This window comes from Mustela lutreola, chromosome 5, assembly GCF_030435805.1.
Source record: "Mustela lutreola isolate mMusLut2 chromosome 5, mMusLut2.pri, whole genome shotgun sequence".
Classification (NCBI taxonomy): domain Eukaryota; kingdom Metazoa; phylum Chordata; class Mammalia; order Carnivora; family Mustelidae; genus Mustela; species Mustela lutreola.
Window position 1 is genome coordinate 8,777,331 of NC_081294.1, and position 20,768 is coordinate 8,798,098.

A 20,768-nucleotide genomic window follows, 5' to 3' on the forward strand; every position below is an offset into this window, starting at 1 on the left:
GAAAATCCTAAATGATCCATGTTCGTCTCATAACCACAACTGTATGTTAAATACAAATTTCTACTTCCTGTTAATTTAACAAAACATTAAGAAGTCTACTGAAAGTGGCATGGAAGGTAAAGCAAATTAACACTGACCTGCCTATGAATGTTCTTAATCACAATTACATGTGATGGGTGTTAAATCTGATTACTTGTATCCAAAAACACCTCCAGGGTCACAAGCAAAGAGAAAAGCTTCTACACATACCCTGTCTGAGAAAGATACCCCCAAGTTGAGACTCCAGTGCCAAAGAAAAGCAAATGCATTTTGTTTTCTTCTCTCTTTTTTAAGTCTCTTTTCTTTCATTGTTGTGAGCAAGCTTGGAACTCATATAAAATTAAACATCTGCTCCATCCAGACTATAAAATCACTTAAAAAGATGCCAAAATCCTCAACCAAATATTAGCAAACTGAATCCAACATTACATTAAAAGAAATAATTTATCATGACCTAATGGGATTTATTCCAGGGATGCAAGGGTAGTTCAATAATCACAAATCAATCAATGTGATACATCATGTCAATAGGAGAAAGAACAAAAACTGTGCATCATCTCAATAGATGCAGAAAAAGCATGTCAGAGTACAACATCCATTCATGATAAAAACTCTCATTAAAGGAGGTTGACAGAGAACATATCCAACATAGTGAAGGCCATCTATGAAGACCCCACAGCTAACATCATACTCAATGGTAAAAAATCAAGAGCTTTTCCTCTAAGATCAGGAATAAGACAAGGATGTCCACTCTCACCACTTTTATTTAACATAGTACTGGAAGTCCTAGCTGTAGCAATCAAATTAGAAAAAAAGGAAAAATGTACCTGGATTGGTAAAGAAGAAGTAAAACTTTCACTATTTGTAGATGACATGATACCATATAAAGAAAACCCTGAAGACTCCATCAAAAAACCACTAGAACTGATAAATGAATTTGGTCAAGACACAGAATACAAAATTATTATATAGAAATCTCTTACATTTCTATACACTAATAATGAAGTACAGAAATTTAGAAAACAATTCCATGTACAATTGCACCAAAAAGAATAAAATACCTAGGAATAAACTTAACCAAAGTGGTCAAAGACCTGTACTCCAAAAGCTATAAAACACTGATGAACAAAATTGAAGATGACACAAACAAGTGGAAAGATATTCCAAGCTCATGGGTTGGAAGAAACAATATTGTTAAAATGTCTATACTATCCCAAGCAATCTACAGATTTAACCAATCCCTGTGAAAGGAACAAGTGCATTTTTCAAAGAACTAGAACCAATGATCCTAAAATGTGTATGAAACTGCAAAAGATCCTGAAAAAACAAGGCAGTCTTGAGAAAGAAGAACAAAGTGGAAGGTATCTCAATAGTAGATTTCAGGATACACTACATACAAAGCCAGGGTGATCAAAACAGGATGAAACAACAGACCCAGATCAATGGGACAGAATAGAGAGAAGTAAAGCCATGCTTATATGATCAACTAATCTATGAAAAAGGAGGCAAGAATATATAGTGGGGGAAAACACAGACTCTTCAACAAATGCAAAAGAATGAAATAGGACCACTTTCTTAAACCATACACAAAAATAAAATCAGAGTGGATTAGAAACCTAAAGCCATAAAACTCCTAGAAGAAAACATAGACAGTAATTTCTCTGACTTTGGCCATAGGAATGTTTTTCTAGATAGGAGTCTCCTCAGGCATGGGAAACAAAAGCAAAAAAAAAAAAAAAAAAAAAAAAAAAAAAAAAAAAAAAAAGTACACTAAATAAAAAGCTTTTGCATAGCAGAGGAAGCAATCAACAAAACAATAAGGAAACCTACTGAATGGGAGAAGGTATTTGCAGATGATCTATCTGATGAGGGGTTAATATCCAAAACATATAAAAAGTTTATACAACTCAACACCTCCCAAAATAAATAATCTGATTTAAAAATGGGCCATGGCCCTAAATGAATATTTTTCCCAAGAAGACATGCAGATGGTCAGCAGACAAATAAAAAGATGTTCAACATCATTAATCCTTAGGGAAATACAAATCAAAACCATAATGAAATATTACCTCACACATGTCAGGATAGCTAGAATCAAAAAGACAAGAAACAACAGATGTTGGCAAGGATGCGGAGAAAGGGGAACACTCTTGCACTGTCGGTGAGAATGCAAGCTGGTGCAGCCACTATGGAAAAGAGTGTGAAGTTCCTTAAAAAATTGAAAATAGAATTACCATACTATCCAGTAATTCCACTACTAGCTGTTTACCCAATGAATATGAAAACCCTAATTCAAAAGGATATATGCACCCCTATGTTTACTGTATCATTCATTATTCACAATAACCAAGATAGGGAAGCAACCCAAGTGTCCATCCATCTCTCTCTCTCTCTCTCTCTCTCTCACACACACACACACACACACACACACGCTGGATTATTACTCAGCCATAAAAAGAACGAACTCTTGCCATTTGCAGCAACAGGGATGGACGTAGAGGGTATGACACTAATTGAAACAGGCCAGATAAAGCCGAATACAATATGATTTCAATCATACGTGCAATTTAACAAGCGACACAAAGAAAAAAAGACACAAAATACAGACTCTTAAATACAGAGAACAAATGGGTGGTTGCCAGAGGGGAGGTGGGTGGGGGATGGGTGAAACAGGTGATGGGGATCAGAGAGCGCTTATTCTGACGAGCCTGAGTAAAGCATAGAAATGGGGAGTCAAGTATTACAACTTGAATCTAATATAACACTGTATGTTAATTGGTACTTCAATTTAAAGAATAACAAAACTTTAAAAAAATAAACATTTGCTCCATCCAGCCTAAAATGTCACTTATAAAATAAAAGCCCCTATAGTTAATACTGAAGGCTTCTTTTTATTACTAAAAGTGATTTCTGACTGCTTTGTAATCACCATTTCCCAGCCTTAGATTTCTGAGCATTTAACTGTCTCTCACTAACTTTTGAGAGAGCGAATTTTGAGGGAAGAATAAAATATGGAAGTTAATGTCTTTCAATCTAAAAAAGAAAAATCTCAACATAAAATGTGAGGAATGCAAGTAGACTCTTTGCACTGATACTAAATTAATGTCAAGTGTGGTTAAGTATTAAATAGATCTGGAATCCAGATTGGAGTCCATGGCTATTTTTAAATTAAATAACTGCAAAGATAGGCTTCAGCAGGTATATTTGTGAACAGAGCAGGTATGACATTTAAAAATGGAATTGAGTTTATGAATTAAAATCCATTTTCACACACACACACACACACACACACACACATACACAAAAGATCCAACAGGCATGAAAGCCAAATGGAGTGTCCGGCGAGTGGCACTTTGAGCCGACGTGTATCATTATTTTAAGTACTAAATGTGTTTGTTAAGGAACTGCTATATGTGGAGTGTTGAATACTGCTTGCTTAAGATTCTATCTTTCTAAAATTAGTCAAAAAAATTCCCAGACTTTGAAGTCGGACAACTGTCATTTGTGTAGTAACTTCATTTTGGCTCACTATGGTGAATTAATAGCGTGGGACCTAGGGACTATCTCTGGTAAGAGTCGTGTGAAGCAGATCAAGTTGTGCAGATGATTATAAAGCACCATCCCCATGACTGCTTTCCCCAAAAAAGGCGCTTGGCTTCATCAAGGGTATTAGATTAAAAGGCAAATAGGGTGGAGAGAGAAGACCAGAACTGTCTGAAGCTGGCAGCATTCAAGGAAGGTTAACAACAGCAGATATGCAGAAGGTGCCTACTTTGTGCAGGAGCATGTGGGCAAGACTGCACATGCTTCCTCACACATGCACAGGAGTGACACAACTGAACTCATTCTTACAAAATGAGGAGCGATTCTGTAATATATTTTATTTTCCTGCTATCATTATCTGAAAGCCAAACTCAACGTCCATCTTTAAAACCCACTATAAATATTAATTTCTTCATTAAGCCTTTCTTCCTTTCTTGACCTCCTTGACTGAGAGTTCTCTTTCCTCCTTGAAGCTCTCCTGGCCCTTTCTCAGGGCTTACTTTGTAGGACAGCTATCCATGTGTAGCCTCTCTCCGACTTGACTGACAACTCCTTGGGGAAGGAGCTTATGAAGACATCAGTTCTCTGTTTTATTACCTCCCCTCCACTCTCCATGTAGTGCTGCTTGGCCATATACTGGGGAACTCGGGAAAGAACAGAGGTGGACAGGGAGGCCGGCTCCTCAGGACAACTTCCTTCTTTCTCTGGTGTCGGTTTCTATGGTGCAAGTCCCTGAGCTCGGAAATCATTTCATAGAGATTCTTCTTCTGAGCCCTCCCTTGGGAGGGTACCGCCAGGATGGCGCCTAGCTTTCTGGGAAGGCAAAACCGCCCTGGGTCACGATGGGCAGCCCACTGGGAGACGGAGCCCCTAAGGGAACATAGGTTAGCACACGCAGAGCAAGACGGCACCTTCTCCCCCGGCAGGCTGAGTTTCATCCTCTAAGGGACAACCAGCAAGTTATGTTGAACACTTCACTGGGAATAACAAATAAAAACATCTGTTGAAAAGGCAGCCAGGTGTTGGGCAGGGGATGCACGCATTCTTTAATTCTCCCCTTTCCTCCAGGATCCAGTGGGGATTTCCATGTTGTGTTCATTAACACTAGTTAATGTAATTTTTGTGATAATTGTAGAGCAAATAGAGCAAACTCTCAAATATAATTAGGGAAAAGTGTTTCTAATTAACTTGTAACTCGTGAGTCGCAAAGTAGAGCCACAAATCAGTTCTGCATTGTCAGACCTAACAAGTCAAATTCGCTGTACATTTCCATCCGGGCAAATAAACAGAACAAAACAAAACGCCCCTGGCAATACTTGCCTTTGAACCTCTACAACGTTTGGGCAGGCTCTGAAACGTAATTGTAGGGAAGCCCAGGTACATTTCACACCATTGGCCCACGTGATCGCAGAGCTGGGTGATGAAGGCAGACTCAGGGGGCCCGGGAACATCCAGCATTTACCTGGGCAGCGTGCCAGACAGCGTGTGGCGATGAGTGCGTGGAGGTTCTAGTGAAACCCCAGTGGCTTTTGCAGAGAAGGAGAGAGGAGAGAGGCGAGTTGCAAGCCCCGCCCCAGTCCACAGCATCATCAGTAACCGCTGCTTAGTGGGCGGCAAGGCAGGGGACTGTCACAGGCCACTACTGTTATTCTGTTAGAAGTCACTTCTCTCTCTCCCATGAGCAAGCAAGCACACAGAAATAAGCAGTAACCTCGGATTCATTCTACTCTGCAGAACTGACACACAAGTCAGATGTTTTCTTGGGATAATCTGGCTACCGTCAGCAACAAGTGAGGGTGACATCTCTCCAAACATACCTGCACTTCTCTACCCCCCCCCCCCCACTCTGCTGCTCAAGGGGGTTAATTGTTGGCTTGGAGAGAGCAGAAAGCGATGTTCCTCCGACAGGCATGATCATGAAAACTGCCAAAGGGGCTTGTAAAATATATGGATTCCCGGGCTATTATCTTAGAGATTTGGGGTCCAGAAATCTTTATTTGACTGGGGGAGCTGGGAAATCATTGGTATAAAGCGAACGGGTTTTGGGAACAGAGGACTAGGGAAGGTACTGCATTTCAGCTGTGACACAGAGACCAAAAGCAAGTTAAATCCCACCTCAGGGGTCACCTGGGCGGATGGATCCAGGGCACCTAGCACAATGAGTGAGTATTCAGGGTTATTTGCTTATCCCTTCTTGAAATACAGGAATGCAGAGAATATCTTGATTTTCAGATTAGGCACCCTGGGGAGCAATGAGAAGATCAAAAGAGGAAATAATGTAACATATCAGCTCTGTAAACATCTGCTGGTATCCTACACTGGGCTCGATCCCAGGGCTCTGAGACCCTGACCAAAGCTGAAATCGAGAGTCAGACACTCAACTGACTGAGCCACCCAGGTGCCCCACTTTCTCATTCCCATAACCTGTTCCATTTTTCATCCTTGTACTTGCCACTCCCTGAAATTATAGGTTTATTGTCTCTGTTGTCCCTCATAACATAAGCCCTACCATTCCACAAGGGTTCTGTTAATAGATATTAAAATTACACTCAAAGTTTTGATACAGTCCACCTCTTTCCATGAAATGCAGGACCCTCTCAAACATGCCCGTTCTTTCTCCCTTCCTCGACCTGGCTCCCTGGAACACAGGCACCAGCATCCTGGCCCTTAAGAAGAGTGCCATACCCTATGGTAGGGCTATGGTCTATGGCTACAGATTACCTGGGTATTCACCAATCATCTGTAGCCCGAGCACCTAACCTCACTGCCACACAGTAGATGCTCAACATACATTTGTTTGATGAATGAATTAGACTTAAAGCCTACAGAGTGGTTTTAAACTCTGGAATGAAGAATGGTGTGAGCGGGAAGTCAGTGGTGTGAATTTTCTAATTTGATTACACTTGGCCTGGCTGGGGAAGAAATGAGGAATAGAAGTGGTACTCTGCGTAGGGTTTTAAGTCTTCCCATTTGCTTTTGGATCTAACTGGGCTACCTGCTATAGAGAGAAAACCTTCTAATGGTTAAAATGACCATTTAGAGGAGACAAGAGCAGACATCTCTGCAAAGAATGTGTGATAGGGAGCTGGTTAGGAAGTGAGTTGGGGTCAAGAGGCAGACCAACTGCAGAAAACCGTCTCTTCTTCCCTTCAGTGGGGCGCTGCTGAATGCTCCTTCCCCAGGCCTGCTGTTTCCAGACTGTGGGTGGAGCACTATTCGTGGGCTGTTTCCAGACTGTGGGTGGAGCACTATTCGTGGGCTGTTTCCAGACTGTGGGTGGAGCACTATTCGTGGGCTGTTTCCAGACTGTGGGTGGAGCACTATTCGTGGAGCATCGTCACTCCTTCCTCCCCCGCAAGGAGGAGGAACTTGCAGAGCGTGGCTTTGGCTCAGTTCTGTCTGTCCTTCCTTCTCTCTGGAATGAGTGGCCAGAGGAAACTCTGGTTCCCACGGTCTTCTTGGGAAGGTGTCCAGCAGGGCAGGTAGAGGAAGAGAAAGCCCTCCTTGGCCCAGCTGCTGCCTGTGGGACGGCGGACACCTCTACCTAATCCTGGGCCTCAGGATTGACCGACCCACTTGGCCAACAGGCCTGACTTCCAAGAGTAAGGAGTTGATAATGTGGCTTTCCTCTTCATTTTTGTTCAGAACGTGGTGTGGAATCGGGCACAGGAGAGGGTTCTATAAACTATGACCTAAGAGCTAGCTTTTGCTTTCATACAGAGTTTTATTGAGACCTAGCCATGACCCGTTTTGTATGTACGGTCTATAGCTGTTTTCACGCAATATAGGTAGAATCAAGTAGTTGTAGCAGAGACCCTATAGCCTGCAAGCTAAAATAGTTATCATCCGGCCTTTCACAGGAAAAGTCTGACAACTCCTACTCTGGAATCTAGAGGAAGTTGGAAAGGCGTGTTGTTGCCAGAGCAATGTGTTCAGGGTTGGAAGCAAAGGAAAATTAAAGGAAGCAGGACTCAGTGCCATTACACACTGCTCTCCTGAAGACAAAACAAACCAAAAACCAAAAAAAACCAAAAAAACAAAACCCAAAACAAACAAACAAACACAAAACCCCACCAAAAATACCCCCCAAAACAACAACAACAAAAAAACCCCAAAAAGACAAAACAACAGAGTCCAAATGCAGAAGCAGGGCCAGCAGGCGGAAGCTCAACTGAGCTTCCCCGAAACTTGTAGCAGAGCGACAGAGGGAAATTGAGCACAGAAGTACCTCCAGTGGGAGCGGCAGAAAGGGCTGACGCTGATTCTGGGGCCTGGAACGTGGACAAGCAGGGAGACTGGAGTGGCACAGAGTAGATGGGCTCCTAGATGCCCCAGCTCTATTGAGGGCGACTCTGCAAGTTTGTTGACGGAAAGAAGTCACCTCAGTACGAGCCGGTGTGGGGGTCTGTATTGTGTCACCCTAGCTGAGGTGGAGCTACACCTTCCTGAATTCTCTTCCTGGTTTCTGGGATAAGGATGTTCACAGGAGAAATCTGCAGGCCATGTGGCAAGTGCTAGGGAAGAAGCAGGTGCTGGACTCTAACAGCTGTAGGTCCAGGGCACCAGGCCCTACCACAGGCTGGGGAACAGTCATGGGTCGGTCGGCCGCCTCACCTTCTCCGGGTGGGACAATGGCAGCCAGAGAGCGGTCAGCTCCCCCCACTTCTTAAACAGCTTCCCCAACGTCCTGGGCCAGGAGCATGTGGAACTCTGTGGCCAAAGGAGCGAGCTTCTGTGTTTCTCTCATGCAGCCAATATGCAGCCAATGAGAGGCAGAAGAAAGTACCTGTGTATCCTCACGCGTGCCTGCTGGTCCTTGCTCTCTCCTGCTTCCTGTCCAGCTTGTCTTCCTGATCTCTGCCTCCTGGCCTATGTCAACTTCCCACTCAAGGAAGGTGAAGGCTTCCTTGGACTACTTTATCAGCTCCTACATGGTGCCAGGTCTCAGCTTGATAATAAGTCCCTTTACCCAACCACCTATACTACTCATGCTTTTCTAGTCAAAGCCCCATTGAGATGCCTAGTCATGGGATTGCTTCCGCTGCCAGGAACTAAATGTTGCAAGATGGCAGCAATGATTCCAATTCCATGGGTAGACTCATCTTCCTTTCAACTGGTAAATACATAGTAACAAAAGTAACCTTTTGCTGGGATTTTATCTCCTCATTCATTTTAAGTTCACCAATGGTGGATTCTAGAAGCCAGGCACCACCGGACTGACCCCTCCTAACTGATTAAATCCTAAAACATCTCTAATTCCTCATCTTCCCTCAAATACAGTGGTTGGCAGAATAATGGTCCTCTAAAAATGTCCCAGTCTTAATCTCCAGAACCTGTGAGTATGTGACCTTTGACTGAAGACGTGATTATTTAAGATGGCAGGATCATCCTAAAGATTCTCCCGGGTTATCCAGATGGGCCCACAGAGGTCCTTAAAAGCAGAGAACGACTCCTGGTGTTAAGTCAGAGGGAAATGTACCTATGGAAATAGAGATGTAATTTGCTGCCACCTTTGAAGACAGTGGAAGTGGGTCTCCAGTCAAGGAATGTGGGCAGCTCTATGAGCTGGAAGAGGCAAGGACCATACCCTACAGTCTCCAGAAAGGAAAACAGCTGTGTTGACATCCTAATTTTAGCCCAGTGAGACTTATGTTGGACTTCTAACCTCCAGAACTAGAAGGTGATGAACTTGCACTGTTTTACGTGGCTAGATTTTAAAAAATATGTTGTAGCAGAAATACATGACCACAGCAGACTTCAGTGAGTGGCTGTCATGGCCTTGGGGTACACATCTGTGTCTGGGATAATACGTACACATCTGTGTCTGGCTTAAAATGGCTTCTTTTCTACGGTGATGGGCATGGGCCAGGGTTCACACCTGGGTTAGATGGGTAGCAGTTGACACTGAAGTAAAGTTTCTGTTAAGGCCTGGAAAGTACTTCAACAATTCCTGCATAAGGTAGTCCTAGGCTACCTAAAGAGGGAAGAAGGACAGAGAAACTTCTGACAGAGGCTGTGCAGAAGAGAAAAGCTGAGGAGGATGATTTTCATACTTGAGTTAACTTAAGAAGTGTGGACTTTGAACTTTAACACACAAGGGCAAGACATATTGATTTGTAGGCTTTAATTCCTTTGAAGTTTTTGGACTTCAACATAAAGTGGGTTGAAACTTTGATTTTTAATTTCTCTTTGGGAATTCAATATTTGGTGGGGTTTGTATTAACACTTGAGGCATCTCTACATTGTTGACATTTCATTATTGAAATGTCTCTATTCAGTTTTATCTCTGGGATGCTGTCTAATCTTATGGCAGAACCTCTGATATGCTATGATGGTCGACATGGCTGGACATTATTTGGGATATAAAATAAGTCTGGGATTTAATTTTATACTTTGGGAACACAGTGGCCCTGAATTTGATTTAAATGGTGTGCTATCCTGACCCATTTCAGCACCTCTTAATATAATATATGAAAAACCCACTAGGAGTCCCAGGTGATCTCCAAAAAGCTCAGGAAGGTAGAGGAGATGCTCCCTTGACAAAATGCTTACCTCCTGCTTTGGAGAGATGAGCCATGCTTGTAGGTGATCACAGCAAAAGGGATAACAGGAAACAGACTACAAGATGCCAGTAGGGAAAAATGCTTCCCCTCTCTTCCAGGGTCTCTTTCCATGAAGGGTGTTTAGTTAACGTTACACCCTAGACTTCTTTCGAAACAGTGAACTCACTTGGCTAACAGACCTAAAGGAATGCCTCCAACTTGGCTTCTAGTCAGTAAGAGAGGCCATGCTTAATAATATTTACACTTTGTGGTATCTGCGAAACTGTTCAGAATTCATGCAGGGAAGAGATTATTAATAGGAACATTATGGAACAAAGAAGAGAATGAATGGAAGGAGCAATCCAGCAGATGAGATACTGTATTTCCGTAATATGTAAAACAGATGGAGGTGAGCTGGCTGGTGAAGTGGTAGTAGAAGGCGGCACAGCCCAGGATAAACACAGAGGGGCCTCCATCCCAGTGATCCAAGGAGGTGGCTGACTGTCTTAATGGAACCTAAAGGAGATTCTTCCTTGGAGAAGACAGGCATAGGGGATGTAGAAATGAGAAGGGGGACTATCAAAGGGTGATTGATTGAAAGGAAGCAGTTGCCACCCTCTCATTCTCCACTCCTGCCTGTGCATGGAGAATGCCCTGCCCTCTCACTATCCATTCCTACCCAGGTGGAAAGAACACCTGGCAACCAGAAAATGATTGACCCCTCCCTATAGGCCAGACATATAAACAGCCCAGAAGACTATTCTCCAAAGAGACTGCCCCCACTAGGGAGAACAGAAATGATATTGTGGATATCTGAGCCTAAGAGAAAAGCCCTCCTCCTCATGAAGATACTTGAAGGGCTCCCCATTACAATAGCTCATACCTACCTGCTCATCTGAAGCCAAGCTCACAGTTAATAAGTTTCATTGATGTGCACAGAGCTCAACTCTCTACTCTTTCTGTGTGTATATATATGAATGGAGAAAGATGTGGTGTGTATGTGTCTGTGTGTATGTATGTATGTATACACATACACACACACACATACACACCACATCTATGTGTGTGTATGTATGTATGTATACATATATACATACATAAATATACATACATACATACATACACACACACACACCACATCTTTCTCTGTTCATCAGTTGGTGGGCACTTGGGCTGTTTCTATAATCTGAAAAGTTCATTGAGTATATACCATCACTCAAGTAGTATTGTTCCTTAAAATATATGGTTTTGTAAACTTATATGTAGAAGCATATAGGAATAGCAATGTGTTCAACTGCTTGAAGTTATACTGTGTATAAACCTTCACTGAAGTAAAAACTTTTTTCATTTAAAAAAAAAAAAAAGAACAGAACTGAGGGTCTTTCCACATTTAAAGCATGCCAAATCAATGAGAAAGACTCCCATAAAAACAAACAGAAAGAAATGATACCCGAGAAAGGTGAGATGATTTATGATAAATGGAAAACAAACCTTGGTTCTAAATAATATCCTTAGAGAAATGCAAGAATAGTGTACATTCATAAAATAAGAATAGAGGTTATAAAAAATAACACAAAAGAGAGTTATTAGAATTAAAATAATGATCTATTAATATTAATAACAGTAATATATCCCTAGATCCCTGCAAACAAAACAAAACAAAACAAAACAAAACAAAACCCTCATTGATAGGTTGAGAGAAATTTTGGATACTGGAGAACTCTCTCATGGTAAAAAGACAAAGGGCTCCAAATCATATATGAAGATATGAGAGTCGAAGTCCAAGAGGTTCAAAATCTGCCTATCAACAATTCTAAAAAGAGAGGATAGAGAAAATGAATCAATTAAAAAAAATGATAGTATTCTGGCAGTGAAGGTTATGACTCTTTAAAATGGAAATATCCAATTCCAGGAAATTTTTAAAAAGCACAAACCTAGATACCTCATCATATACTTTTATATATCAGGGATAAAATTAAGTTATAGAAAATAGTCCTCAGAAAAATTTCTATCCAGTCATATCTAATAAATATCAATCATGTATGAGGATTTAATACTGACATACTCAGAATTTCATCTCCTAAGCACTTCAGTCAATTACTTAATATGTGAAATTTACATTAAACCAAGAGAGAGCAGGGCCTGGAATCTAGGAGACAGATGCCCCAACTCTGGAAAGCAATGCAACAGTTGCAATCATTGAATTCTACTCCCAAAATAGAGGATTATGCTCCTGAGATTTTTGGAAAACCAGGGAACTGATGACCAAAATCACAGACAAAGTTGAGTTGGTAGGCATTGTAAACGATGAAGGATCTGTAAGATATGATCCTAGAAATGACTCCTTTGACAAGAATCACCACTTTAGACCCACTGGGAAATAAATGTGATGGCTGGGTAAAGCAAAAGCTACTCTCTGGCTTTCAACTTTTGAAAGCTGAGCTTTCAAATTTCAAATTGAGCTACAGAAAACCTTGGAAGACCAAGTATGATTATAGAATAGATTGCAAATATATTCAAACTTGACAATGTAGAAGACAAGTATGATGACAGAGGTTGTGAAGAAGGGTGAAGATGTAGAACACTAATATTCTTATCTTATAAAATGGGTGATGAGATAATGTCTTTACTAGATGCAAAGGACAGAAAGCTGAACTTTGATGTACTGATGCATTTGCTAAAGATAACGATCCCACCATTTTGGAAAGTAGAAGGCATGAGTGGTGAATATGTGAAAAACCCTTCTCCATCACAGTGGAAAGTCAGTAAGAAAAGCCCATGATAACTGATTTACATAGAGTGAAATAAGCATAGTATTTAAAGACATGGAGTAACTATGAGAAAACTCAAAAACAAAGCAAAAGCTGAGGCTGAAAGCTTCTGAGGGACTGGGAGTGTCTAATACTAGAGGACAAATGAAGCAGGGGACTATTGTTTTCTTATAAGCATCTTTATACAATTTCATCTTTTTTTTTTTTTATTTTATCTATTTATTTGACAGAGAGGGAGAGAGAGAGCATAAGCAGGGGGAGGAGCAGAGAGAGAACAGGCTCCCTGCTGAGCAGAGAGCCTGATGCAGGGCTCAATCTCAGGACCCAGGGATCATGACCTGAGTTGAAGGCAGGCCCTTAACCAACGGAGCCACCCAGGGGCCCCGATTTCATCTTTGACCATATACAGCCATTACTTTGATTGAAAATATGAAAATGCATTTAATTATCGTCTTTCCCACTTCCAATTCTTCACAAGTAAATACTTTAAAAAAGATGCATTAAGAAATCAGGCCAACTGATTTCTAGACCAACTATTAAGCCCTCATGGATCTACACTTATCTGTACTGCTTTATCTCCTTGAGCAACAAGTGTGTCTGCACACATCTGGAAAAAGATGAAGGACCTTTGGATCTGGGTATATATTAGTTTCTTAGGGTTGCCATAACAAAGTACCACCGATTGAGTGTCCAAAACAATAGAAACTTACTGTCACAGTTCTGGACGCTAGAAGTCAAAGATCAAGATGACACCAGGATTTGTTCCTTGCAAGACTGTGAGGAGAATTTGCTCCTTGCCTCTTTCCTGGCTTCTGGAGTTTTCAGGCAAGCCGTGGCCTTCTTTGCCTCAAGGAAACATTACCCCATCTCTGCCTTCATGCTCACATGTCTTTCTCCTTGTGTGTAGCTGTGTCAAAAATTTCTTCTTTTTGTAAGGACACCAGCTATATCAGATTAAGAGCCCACCCTACTCTAGTATCCTAACTTCACTTATTACATCTGAGTCACATTTTGAGGGGCTATGGATTAAGGCTTCAATATATGAATTTGGGGGGCATGTAATTCAACTTAGACTTGGAAATTAAATTAACTGACCTAATGCTAGTAAGTAAAATAGTTAAACTGAGGCCTGTCTCTTTAATTAAAAGGACATTTGATGTACAAAATGCAAGAATATACTCTGCTCTTGGAGAATCAGAACTCTTAAGGACCCTTGCTTTCAACAGAAATAAAAGTTACTTATTAAGTTTTATGGTTTAATAAAAAGTGGTTTATTATGATTTGTAAGGCATTCTGAAATCTTTAGTTGGGCACTTCAAAATTTAGGTTGATTATTTCCATATTTAGAGAGAGAAAAATTGTATTAGTCAAGCCCAAAGGACATGCAGCATTTGTAACCAAAGTTTATTTGCTTAGGATGTTTCGAGTAATGGCTAGCATATAATAGTTTCAACTGGATTTAAATAAAATTCTGATCATCATCTCATAGTAATTATTGCACAGGAAGAAAATTATTTATTGCAAGGCCTACCAGGCAGAAGTGAAATACATTTTGCTGTGAATAGATACTGCGTGCAAACAGGCAGATTTTTTTAAGTGTGCGTGCTTATGTGTTGAATGTAAATGCATGTAAAGAGCTAAATTTCTACATTTTATTATAGTTCAAACAGTTTGCCAAGGCATACTCAGTAAATAATTTAAAGCTCTGCAGGAACATTTCTTTCTTTTAGTCTTTTATTGTTTATAATTTGGTTCTACATCCGTCTGGTTATATAGCCTAGGTCTAATCTAAAATCTCATTTAGAAACATGCTTTATTATTTTTTAAAAATCACTAACATTGTTCTTTTTGATATCTGTTTATAAGACATCGTGGTTTGTAAATATCTAAAAGAGGAATTCAAAGGGTACTTCACCCTCCCTTCCCCTATATATATATACAAATTCAAAAAAAAATAAGATTTTTATTTATTTATTTGACAGAGAGAGATCACAAGTAGGCAGAGAGGCAGGCAGAGAGAGAGGGGGAAGCAGGCTCCCTGCTGAGCAGAGAGCCTGATATGGGGCTCGATCCCAGGACCCTGGGATCATGACCTGAGCAGAAAGAGAGGCTTTAACCCACTGAGCCACCCAGGCACCCCTATATATATAGATTTTTAACACACATTGATTTTCATGCATTTGCTGGTATTCAGGGTGGAGAAGGTAGGAGCGTAAGCTCCCTTGTACTGAGGGGTTCTGTCACGTACTGAGTCCTTAGTCCTTGCTGGACTCTCTGTTAGGACTGCTGCAGAATTACAACGGAAGTAAAGGGGATAGTTGTTTCACTTAAATCAATGCTTTATTAATGCATGCATGCATATCTAACCTAATTCCGAAAAGGCTTTGAGAAGTGTCCCTGTGACAAAGACAACAGCAGTGAAGAGAGGCTTTTTACTCTTAGGGCTCCATCCTCCAGAGCCATCATGAGCGTCGGTGCTCATCTAATTAAGTTCCTAAAATGTAGACACGTGTGTCAGCAACAGCCAGCCCTTTTCACATTTAGCCGCCAGCAAGGCATGGGTGCGGCAATTTCCAACAGCGCCACCGAGCATCCCACTGGGCTCTGGCGGAAGCATCGTGTGGGTCCGCTGGACGTCAGCGCTGCCCGTGCAGATGTCCACGGATGAGCACACACCGGACACCCGCAGAAAGTCCAAAGCACATGAAAAATTAAGGATGAATGGACAATGTGAGCTTAGCGTAGCAAAGCATTTACCAGACTTGGGGGGAGACCAGAGTCTCAGAGGAGGAGTGGAAAGAGAATGACAGATAAGACAAATGGAGGATTTGATGTCCTCGAGGTTACATCAGTTAGCTGTACTAAAATGCTGGATTCCCAAAGCTCCACTGGAGCCAACAGAATCAAGGCTTTCATAGCTCACTCGGGCAGAGGAGGGCTGGGCTGGTGCTGAAGGTGAACATGACCCTCTAAGACTCTTTGAGGTGAATTCATTTGCCTCATTTTGCTTTTGCTCAGGCAGCGAGCAGTCAGCCTTGGCTCGATCTGCATCATTCATGCCACGTCTACACAGAAGTTAGCAGAACCAGTTTCCAGGCACCCTCGGATTTCTGCCAGCACGGGAGTTACGAAGGCTTTATTGCTACGGACTAGCATGTGGTGGGTTCTCATGTCCTTTTCTAGAGCGGAAGGTCGGCTAAGGTGCTTACCATGTTTCAATAGTGCCCACCATGGCAACTCCAGAAACCATGAGCTTCAACCCACTGAAATGTTTTAACAACTTGTGTCTTTGAAAAACTTAAACTTCATGCCCGGAGTGCAGCCGTGCACAATGAGACCGTGCCTCTGGAATGGCATAAAACATCTACTCAAGTAGCAGGGACTGCCTCCCTGGAACCAGTCAGCCCAGTGGCTTGGACGGAGTCATGACAGAAGTCAGGAGGGGACGTGGAATGAGTCTTAGCCACTGGCACATGCTGACGCAAAAGCAGTGGGTCACCACGCGACAATGGGTAGGAACCTTTGTTCTTCCCCAGAGGAGCAGGAGAAAGAGCATGTGTACTCTGTCTGTATGTCAAGTACTCCATCATCCGCATAGCCAAATGTGCTTGGGAGACGGTGTTCCTCTAGTTCTGTGGGCCTCAGGCACCCACTGACAAGGCCTTCACGCACAGAAACACCACGGTGGATGTTTTCCATCACACACATGGAGGCCTTTCTCTCAATCGGAAAGTAGGGAAGGGGTCTCCTAACCCTAATGGTAGCATATACTTTCAATTATTTACATCACCCCCCGAACTATCCTATAATCATAATATGTACATAACCATAGTTTTGCCTTAACAGATCCATATTAGTTTGGTGTGAAACATCACTTTAGTAACACTGTAATCTTAACAGCTAAAAAATTTTTTTTTCTACAAAGACAATTCTCCACTTAGAGAAATGCAAAAAAGAAAGCAAAAGGAAAGTAATTGGGGTCTAGTTCTAATTTCGCTAAAAGTGGGAAAGAGATGTGACAATAATCGTAAAGAGTGTAAATTTAAGAAAACAGACTGCACCTGGGAGATTTCATCTCAGCCTGAACAAGTATTTATGACTCTCAGCTTGAGTAATGTGTTTTCTTAAAAAATAACAAGATCCCGTGTAGCTCATAAGCATAGCTTCAAGAAAGTTATGGAGTCAAGACAGAAGACCAGTGGCAACGTGACAAATGAAGTGATCCTTTTTTGAGAATCAGTCTTGCAACCCATGTGCCAAACACTGAAAGGGGAACGTCGATGAACGGAAAACCAAACGTCACCTAAAACGACAATGTGGATAATCGAGAAGAGTACTCTAGCCCTTACTGAGGCTGCTCACGTTGCTAGCACTCTAGCAAGTAAAAGTGCACATTTAGAAGGTTAGAGACAAGAGGGAAAGCTAATGTTTACACATTTTTCCAATGTTCATACAGATGCCAGGAAAGGTACAGCTGAATGCTTCCCTGTTCTCATTCATCAGATCCTCATGGCGTCCTGAGGTGCCAGTGATCTCTACTTTACAACACTCAAGAGTTCTGTGTTCCCAGAAAGGCTTGCTGTCCTGTTCACATTGGAAAAATTCCCTCTATGTAAATATGTAAATATAGACTATAAACATATATGCAAACATAGTATATGAACATAATATGTATGTACATATATAATACATAAATATATATGTATGTGAGAGAAATTCCATATGTAATGTGTATGTAACATGTAATATGTATGTAATATGTAATCCTATAACCTAGGGACTTCTAGTAGGCATAAATATGTTTTTCAAGAAATTAGCTGTTAAGTATGATGAGATCACATTCTTAATCACATTATAAACCAGAAAATACACCTTACTAATAACACTTCACATATCTTATCCTTTTATCAATTCTTATTTAATGCCATTTTCATGATCACCTGTGGGTGTTGTACGGTGCTGGGCTACTTCTAAATCAAGTGACAAAACTGAAACCAGGTCATAGAATTTTAGAAGGGTTATGTTGGCTGCATTCTAACAATCCCACTTGGTCGATCCATAGGTATTAAATCAGATAGCCTTTTATTCTCTCGTTCAGCTCATGTGTATTGGGACTGCCCATGGTAGCAGCCCCCCTGGGAAGCCCTGCAACCACCATCCTCGGTCAGCATGTTTGTTACCATGTTGGATCATGGAGACTTGATCTTGGGAGGCAGGTGTGCTGTTAATAAGGACTCTAACCTGTGACCAGCTCCCGGATCTCCAGGTCGGTGGTCTTGCGGAGTAACCTCACCAGCGCTGGGATGCCACCGCAGTTTTTGAGGGCAATTTTGTTATCATCGTTGGCCTTCCCATACACCAAGTTTCTCAAGGCTCCGCAGGCACTACGGTGGACTTCTGTCATCCGATGGTCCAGCAGGTCCACCAGGAGCTGGATGCCTCCTTGTCTCCTTATCTGCAAGAGCACAGGAAACAACTTTGGCCTTAGAGAGGAAGCTTGCACCATTTAGACCCAAACAGGTTTTTCGTATGGAGCCGTGGCTACAATTAATGTCACTGAACTGACTTAGAGCACACAAAGGAAAAAGGAAAACCAACCAGTGTTCTCCTTAGATTTGATTGCCTTCACATGCTTTCATAGCCTACTGATCACATTTCAAACATACCTCCTTTCAAGTCACAGATTTTGAAAAGGTGATTTTCACTCAAAAGGGAGGTCTTGGACATTTCTCTCTATTAAATATGGCCCTTATTCATGGCATGAGGCAGACGGAGGAGCAAGAGAAGCTTCTCGCTCCTGGGACTTATTAAATTTAACCACTGTCTTAAAGGGCTGTGGGACTGAAGTACAGCATGTTAAAACTATGCTTAATCAGAACATTCTCCCAACATTTTAAAGAAACCAGAAGCTGAAGAGAAACTGGAAAAACCAACACAAGGATTTTCATCTAAGAAGCCCAGGAAGGAAAGACAGTCACAATGACAAACCACTAAGACCAACGCATGTTATGCTTAACTCAGGTATCTGCTTAATACCAAAAAATCACATTAAATTTTGATGTTCCTTTTACCCATAACAGTTTTGATTTTTCAAAGTAAGCAAAGAAAAAAAAAAAAACACCACCTTGCAGTATGTCTTTAGATAAGTCTTCTTTTTGCTGTCCTTTAATGTTTAGACCAATTTTTAAATTAAAATGGAAAACCAATGGGCTAGTTACCATATTGACCATTTCATGGAGCTTTCATTAGCATAGCTGTATTTGAACATTTATTTATATGGAAAAAAAAATAACATGATTCATTCAGTAATAGCATCTTCATTTTTTTAACTTCCATGTCCCCCAGGGATTGAAAAATTATGGTTTGTAAAAAAAAAAAAATTATGGTTTATTGCAAATGGTTATAATTTGGCACTTTCCCTACTTAGTTTTCTTATCACAGAAAACTCACTCATCCCACAGATGTGCTGGACACATGGCTACATCCCCACCCTTTTAAAGGTGCGAAAATGTGACTTTCTCTGTGAAGTTACTCCAACCACACTATTTAAAACTGAATCCTGAGCCAGACCCTCATCCCAGACCGACATTCTTGTGTGACCGCAATCTGTTAGAGAATTCATCATATCCCATATCTATCATATCCCTGACCTAACTTCTTTATTATGTTCATTGTCATTGACTGTTGGCTGGAATGTGTGCTCTTGGAGGGCAAATCTGTTTTTGTTCACGCCCAGATCTCTATCCCAATCCCAAGAGCAGTGCCAAGCCCATAGCAGATGTTGAACAAAAATTCTTTGAGTGAATGGAGAGGGAGACTCTTTTACCAGTGACAGTCAGGTTTCTAAGATTTGTTGGAACTTGGCTTTTCAAAATCAAGTGATCTCTCTCTTTTCAGGAGCACCACCCCCTTTTGCGAATGGCTAGGACCGTCTCCAGGTGGCTACTGCAGCACTTCCCCTCGCCAGTCTCCAGATAAAATGGGGGCCTGCATCATCCACGTGACGGGGGCCATCTGAGAATTCAGATTCTGCTTGTAGGACTTTCATCCACCCCCAAAATGAAAGAGAGAAAGCTGAAGCTCTCACAGAATTCCTGGGCTGAGTCCCTGACTTGGAGAACATGAATATGGCGTTTCACGTATCTCACGGCCCGTGGGAAGGACCAGGGATGGAAGAGGGAAGGACAGACAGCAGGACAGGAGGACAGGGCCATGGAGGAGCTTTGTGAGGTGTCAGCACAGCCTGTGATGGTGAGTGCACGCTGGGAAAGTGGCTATGGGTGTTACTGGGTCCCTTAAAAAAAAGTGAGAAAGAAGCAGAGAACAACTTTTCCCCAATGTAGAGTTTTACCAGTGTTTGCTTGGCATCCACTCAAGAGTCTGTGGTCATTATACATGTGTCCCATACATGTATCTAGGTTGTAACCACACCCCCACTAGGGTAATACTTCCAAAAGGATGTTCTACTTGTACAGAAGTTTAAACTATGAGTGTTGTTTTCTCTCTGCGTGTGTATTTACATGTGTATGCTTTACTAAAAACTGTTTGGGTTTGGGGCACCTGGGTGGCTCAGTGGGTTAAGCCTCTGCCTTCAGCTCGGGTCATGGTCTCAGGGTCCTGGGATCGAGCCCCACATCGGGCTTTCTGCTTGGCAGGGAGCCTGCTTCCTCCTCCTCACTAAAATTACAATGAAATCTTGAGTTTTATTTTAATCTATTTAGAGAAACACAACTAAGATGATAAGCTTATTTTGCGGGGCATCACCAGACCATATATATATTTTTTCATATATATATAACTACAGTTTTCTTGGGTTGAATTTTACCTAAGAATTTAGGAATCCTAAAGCCAAACCTGAACGAGAACTGAGTTC

General features: G+C 41.6%; 1 protein-coding gene across 5 annotated transcripts in view; it reads right to left on the reverse strand.

Annotated features, from left to right (window-relative positions):
- The window catches only part of CTNND2 (catenin delta 2), a 907,536-nt gene that overhangs the window by 191,762 nt on the left and 695,006 nt on the right, over positions 1-20,768 (reverse strand). For all 5 annotated transcript variants that reach the window (XM_059173665.1, XM_059173663.1, XM_059173667.1 and 2 more), the window contains one exon: positions 18,137-18,350. In XM_059173665.1, coding sequence (XP_059029648.1) covers positions 18,137-18,350 — 214 coding nt within the window. The remainder of the gene's footprint in view (positions 1-18,136; positions 18,351-20,768) is intronic.